This window comes from Colobus angolensis, unplaced genomic scaffold (genome assembly GCF_000951035.1).
Source record: "Colobus angolensis palliatus isolate OR3802 unplaced genomic scaffold, Cang.pa_1.0 Scaffold105, whole genome shotgun sequence".
Classification (NCBI taxonomy): Eukaryota; Metazoa; Chordata; class Mammalia; order Primates; family Cercopithecidae; genus Colobus; species Colobus angolensis.
The window spans coordinates 3,774,303-3,780,536 of NW_012111475.1; the positions used below are offsets into that span (position 1 = coordinate 3,774,303).

At 50.4% G+C, this 6,234-nt stretch overlaps 1 protein-coding gene across 2 annotated transcripts in view; it reads left to right on the top strand.

The window, feature by feature from the left end:
* KIF6 (kinesin family member 6) overlaps nucleotides 1-6,234 on the top strand; it is a 386,472-nt gene extending 380,238 nt beyond the window's left edge. For both annotated transcript variants that reach the window (XM_011944312.1, XM_011944316.1), the window contains one exon: nucleotides 5,839-6,234. In XM_011944312.1, coding sequence (XP_011799702.1) covers nucleotides 5,839-5,855 — 17 coding nt within the window. In that variant the 3' untranslated portion in view covers nucleotides 5,856-6,234. The remainder of the gene's footprint in view (nucleotides 1-5,838) is intronic.

The window sequence follows — 6,234 nt, forward strand, 5'->3', positions numbered from 1 at the left end:
AAAAAAAAAAAAAAAAAGACTGGATTCCGTGATCTCCAAGTCCCCATCTATGCCCCAAATACTCTGACGATATGTATCAGGCACTGAACAGCAATGAACAGCCAATCAGTCAGCAAACACTGTATGTGTTGGGTGCCTTCTTATGCCAGCTACTACTAGTGCTGGGGCTACAGCAGAGAACAAGACAGAACCCAGCAGGTGAGAAACTGACATTCTGGGGGAGGAAGGAGACAGACAATGAACACATCAACAAATAAGTAAGATCGTGTGAGGGGCTAATAAGTGCTATGAAATAACTAAGCTATGTAATGTTGTAGACAGTAACTGGGAAGACTGCGTTTAGCTGGGTAGGTTGGGGAGGCCTCACCGGAGAAGAGAACTTTAAACCGACAGCTGCATCAGGAGAATGGAGCAGGCACACCACGTTCTGGGAATGCACAGTCCTAGCAGAGGAGTGGAAAGCGAGAAGCCTGAAGGGAAAGCTTTTCTTGGCCACAAGGTGGAAAGGAGACCAGAGTGACTGGAGGGCAGGGAGCAAGAGCACAAAGGCCAAGTCACACCAGCCTTATGCACAGAGGAAAGAGATTTGAATTTTATTCTGGGTACAGTGGAAGCCCACTGAAGAATTTTAACCATGGAGTGATATGATGTGACTGATGCTTTAAAAAGCTCACTTTGTCATAAGGAGTGTAGATTGTAGGGGCCAAGGGCAGACCAGTTACCAGGCTACCATGAAAGTGCCAGCAAGGGATGATTGTGGCTTGGACTCACCAGTAGACTGAATGTGAGATGCAAGAGAAAGAGGAGAGTCAGGGCACCTCCTGGGCTTTTGATCTGGGCAGCTAAGAGAATGGCAGTGCCATTTACTGAAATGATAAAGGCAGGGAAGCATGGCCATCAGAGGCAAGGATCTGGAGGGATGGAGAGTTCTGGCTACCCTGTTTGACGTTTCAGATGACGTTTGACGTCCAAGAGGAAGTGACGAGTAGACAGGTGAGCATGAGTGGAGCTCAGAGAGAAAGTCCAAGCTAGAAAAAGAAATAGGCAAGTCGTCATGTCTGGATGGTGTCCGAAGCCACAGGACCGAGTACAGTGTCCTCTGAAGAGCAGAGATGGAGGTATTCAAATTGCTGAGAACAGCCCCCTGGGGCTCTCCAACAGTTGCAGAGAGAGAGGAAGCAGAGATGCTGAGAAGGCACTGCCAGGGTGCAAGGAGGAACAGCAGATGAGTGGGTATGGCCTCAGGCACAAGCTGGAGAAGCACAAGCTCCAAGGAGAGACGGGCCAGTAGAGTGTGGCAGGATGGAATGTGGACTACAGGTCATTTTGCATGTCAGGGTGGTCATGGACAAGCGCTATTTAGCCAGGGGACTGGCGAGAGGATGGAAGGGAAAGAGGCTGAGGCAGTGAGCAGATACAACTCCTCCAGGGGGTTGAGCATTGACAGGAGCAGACAACTGGAGCTGGAGCTAAAGGGAAGCAGGAGCCCAGAGGGATGTTTCATGTGTTGTAAAGGGGTCTTATAAAGACTTGCTCATGTGCTGAAACATGCAGAGGAGGGAAATTGAAGCTACAGTGGGAGAGGGGAGCAGAGCTGCAGGAAAAACTTCCTTGAGAAAGTAGAGGTGACGGTGTCCGGGGCACAAGTGGAGGAAGGCTTGGATATGCAGGATATCCTTTGGAGCTGGGATATCCCTTCCCCTGTATCAAATCCATAGAAACCGACCATCATTCCTCCCCTCAAGAAGCCTACAAGCAAGCAATGTCTTTATGTTCACTAAGCTTTTGTACATATAAGAGAGATGTGATCATCTAACTGTCTCAAACAGAAGAGGCAGAAGTCCGGGTCCCTGTCAGAGTGGGGTCCTCCTGCTAACACTGTCCCCAGGCAGTGCAGAGAGCTGGATTGAAGGGCAGGGACTTTTATTAAAATATGTATGGCAAATTACCATTTATAAATGTTTTCATTTTTTATTGTTTCATTTAATGCTCTTAACACTCCTGTAAGGCATGCAGGGCCAAGATTATGATCCCCTATTGACAGGTGAGGAAACTGAGGCACACAGAGATTGAATCACTTGCCCAAGGTTACACAGCTGATAAATGGCAGAGCCAGCATAACCCAGGTTTTCTGCTCTCTCCCCACTGGGCCACACTGTCTTGAAAAGCTGCAGCTACCAAGATGTGCCCACTTTGCTGTCAGGAGTTCGCTCAGCCTCAGGAACAGGAACCAGTGTTGACAGGAGGGGAGTGACCGCAGCCTCTACCCACCCTGCAGCTGTGGCGCTTTGCTCTCCAAACAACAGCAGCCTGGAAGTAATTCATCAAAGCAAACAAAACTTCCACGGCTCCATTTTTATTCCGAAAGGAAGAATATTCATTCTGGCTTTTCAGTGACGACAGGGCCACAAAGGAAGCCAAAGACAGGTTGACACCGGGTCCCTCTGCCACCAGGTCCCAAAGGGCCAGCAGGCGTGACCTCTCAGGACATACAGCAGATGGTTCTGGTCCCACCATGCGGCACTTAATAGGCAGCCCACTTATCAGGGCACCCAGACAAACACACAGGCCGGGGCCCAGGCACCTTCTCAGCCAAAGCAAACACCTCCCTCTCCCTGCCTGGGCTCTCGAATCTTAATTTAGCACACAGCGCTGCCTTGGTTACTTCAGGAGTGCTCATTAAGGGGAATTTGTGACTGTCAGCCCGGGAGCAGGAGCCCAGAGAGGGCAATTTAACATAAGCCTCACCAGCTCTTAGGCTTCACCAAGGGCCAGGATGAATCTACTTGATTTAGGATGCGTGGAACAGCATGGAATGTTTAAATCCCTGCCAGGGACACGTGTGGACAGGTATATAACCCCCGTAAGGGGCATCAGTCATCTGTGGAGTCAACTCTGCCGTTTCCAACTGCCAAGGACAGTTTTTACACTGAGGAAATGAGGTTAACCCCTTTCTAGAGGGCCTTTTTGTTTTTAATCTTGCTTAATCGCTGAGTTTGGAAGTATTCCCATCTGGAAAGGAACCATGGTGTGACCCCCATAACCATGAATCTGTCTTCTCCAAGAGGTGTTAGGAAGAGGTCCCGCCTCTCCCAGCCCTCCAGCCCCACTCGGAGAAACCCTCCAGCTCTCTTCTGTGTTCAGAAACCCTCCCAGGGAAAGAGAAAGAGCCCCGAACTGGGAGGGAAAAGGCAGAAATTCCCAGGCCATCTCCGCTCTGCGTGACACTGGGCAGGTCACCTCCCCAAGCCTCCCTCTCACTGTCTGTCATGTACAGATTCCTCCCTTGCCCAGGCTCTGATCCTTCCCCAGATAATATCCATTAAAGTCCCTCATCAACGCCCAAGCACCAAGAAATTATTAGCAGGGAAGTTCTGTGGTGAGAGCTGGCCCAACACCATGAGGTGTGATTTTTTTTAATAGTGTGTCTGTAGCATGCCCTCCATTCTGGGAACCCACAGTAATCAAAATCTCAATATAGACAGAGCTTCGTCACTTAACTGGGGTCCATAAAGTGAATGAGTTGTAAATGGTGCCTTTTGTGTTGAGGTCTGTGCATGTAAGGAACTATGTCTTGGAGCAGAGCATGTTCTCAGCCCTATTCTGTAGCATTTCTTCCTAGGCCCCACCCCACCCACCCCCTGTCATTGCTGCATGAAAGTGTGTGAGGGGCTCAGAGATCATCCGGGTGGGAGATGGCTCAGACTCCATGCTCCTTACCACCGGCAGCGTTCACAGTCCTGGCCCAGGCTGCATTTCAACAGTGCAGCAGAAACATCACACCCCAGATCTCACCAGCAGCCACATGCCCACAGGCCCCTGCTCTTGCCCTGCCAGTCCTTGTACTAGAGAGACAAAAGCAGCGAGTTTCAGCCCTGGCCATGCCTCATAACCACTGGACCCACCCCAGCGATCCTGACTTAATGGTTTTGGGCTGTGGTCTGGGCACCAGGATTTCTAGAGATTCTCCAGAGATTTCCATTGTGTAGCAGAGCTGGGAACCACAAGTCCAGAGTGACGGGAACACATGACCATCACAGGCGCTGGTGTATCTTGTCTTCTTACTTCCCATTCTAGGATTCAACTGGGACAGGTCGGAATGTCTTAAAAATAAGGACCATGTTTGTTGAATTAAACAACAAGGCCAGGCGCGGTGGCTCAAGCCTGTAATCCCAGCACTTTGGGAGGCCGAGACAGGCGGATCACGAGGTCAGGAGATGGAGACCATCCTGGCTAACATGGTGAAACCCCGTCTCTACTAAAAAAAAAAAAATACAAAAAACTAGCCGGGCGCGGTGGCGGGCGCCTGTAGTCCCAGCTACTCGGGAGGCTGAGGCAGGAGAATGGTGGGAACCCGGGAGGTGGAGCTTGCAGTGAGCTGAGATCCGGCCACTGCACTCCAGCCTGGGCGACAGAGCGAGACTCTGTCCCAAAAAGAAAAAACAAGGCCAGCCAGAGGTCCTGCACACAGAATTAGAACCGAAGGACCAAGGCCTCACAGCCATGAATTATTTCCAATCTCTTCCTCCATATTAGCTGGACATTCAATGTATCACCAAGAACTACCCATTCTTCCTCAGCAATATCAAACCAACCAAGCCCACACTCGTCACCCACCACCAGGTTCCTGTGGCCACACCTGGAGGGCTGCAGCTGCCTGCTCACCTGTTCCCTGACCAACTTCACCCCTCAGTCTCTCTGTCCACTGCAATTCTTTTAAACATTGTATTTATTACTTCATCCAAGAATCTCAGAAATTCTCTGTTGCTCTTATTAAATTAGCCAAACTTTAAGCAAAATAACTGAATATCACTCTTACCAGTTCTTCTCACCCTTTAATGTGCTAATGAATCGACAGGTTTCGTCAAACTGTAGATTCCGATCCGGTAAGTCCAGGGTGGACCATGTCTTAGACTCTGCCTTTCTTAACAAGCTCCCTGGAGATGCCAGCACTGCTGGTCCAGGGACCACACTTTGTGGAGCGAGAAGCCACCTTGCTTTCTTCAGGTATCTCACCTGCTCTAGCAAAGAGAAATGTGAGGCCCAGAGAACTGACATGACTTGCCCAAAGTCACACCGTGGGTTGGGGACTGTCCTGGCTAGAACTCAAGGGCCCTGGTTCTCAATCCAGAGAACCCTCTCCATGCCCAGCCATGGGAGGTGACAGGATAGGGGCCATGTGGTCAGGAAGAGCCATCCTGGAATATAATTAATATCTGGAGCAAAAAGCAAAGAGAGAATCTCTCTGGGGGTTAGGTAGGAGCATCAGTGAAAACCGTGCGGTTGTCCGGGTGTCATGGCTCATGCTTGTAATTCCAGCACTTTGGGAAGCCGAGGTGGATGGATCACTTGAGCTCAGGAGTTTGAGACCAGCCTGGACAACATGGTGAAACCCCATCTCTAGTAAAAATACAAAAATTAGCCCAACTTGGTGGTGGGTGCCTGTAATTCCAGATACTTGGGAGGCTGAGGCAGGAGAATCACTTGAACCCGGGAGGCAGAGGTTGCAGTGAGCCTAGATTGTGTCACTGCAGACACTGCAAACAGAGTGAGACTCTCTAAAAAAAAAAAAGAAGAAGAAGGAAAGAAAAGAAAACCGTAGGGTAGGAAAACAGGTGTCAGTCTCAGCCTAGGGAGGTGGAGCTTCTGCAAAGGGCAAAGGGGGCCTCTTCCTTCAGAGCTTGGGGTATAAATGCAGCTCCTGGGAGGCAAGACACAGATGCAGTGCCCAAGACCCAGGGGCAGTGGCCCGTGGCCTCCCCTCCTCCCGATTCAATCCTGGGAAAAGTCAGTATTGGCATGCACAGCCTAACCAAAAGCATCCTGTCCCCCTTTCAGGTTTGGGAAGCAATTGAATTTCCAGGAAGTATCCAGCCATGCATTATGCCCGCAAGAATGAAGTACAGATGAAGGCAGCGCCCCTCACTTGCCCTGGCTTCAGAAGTGAACTATGGGCTGCTGGGAGCAACTAGTGACTTTGATTCCCATGGAGGGGGCTATATTTCTTTAAGGGTACTGTCCTGGAGGCCACCAAGACGCTGGGGCTGGGGCTGACCATGACATCCGTCCTGTGGTTCCTGGAGCTGCTGGCAGGACCGGGCAATGCCAGAGTGCTGGGGCAGGGTGAGGGCTGCAGCTCGCTGTTGTAGTGACGTTTCGTGTAGATCATTACAAACTTTTGAGAATGTGAAATACACCGTCATAGTATAATGTCAGAGGAAGCTCACACCAATG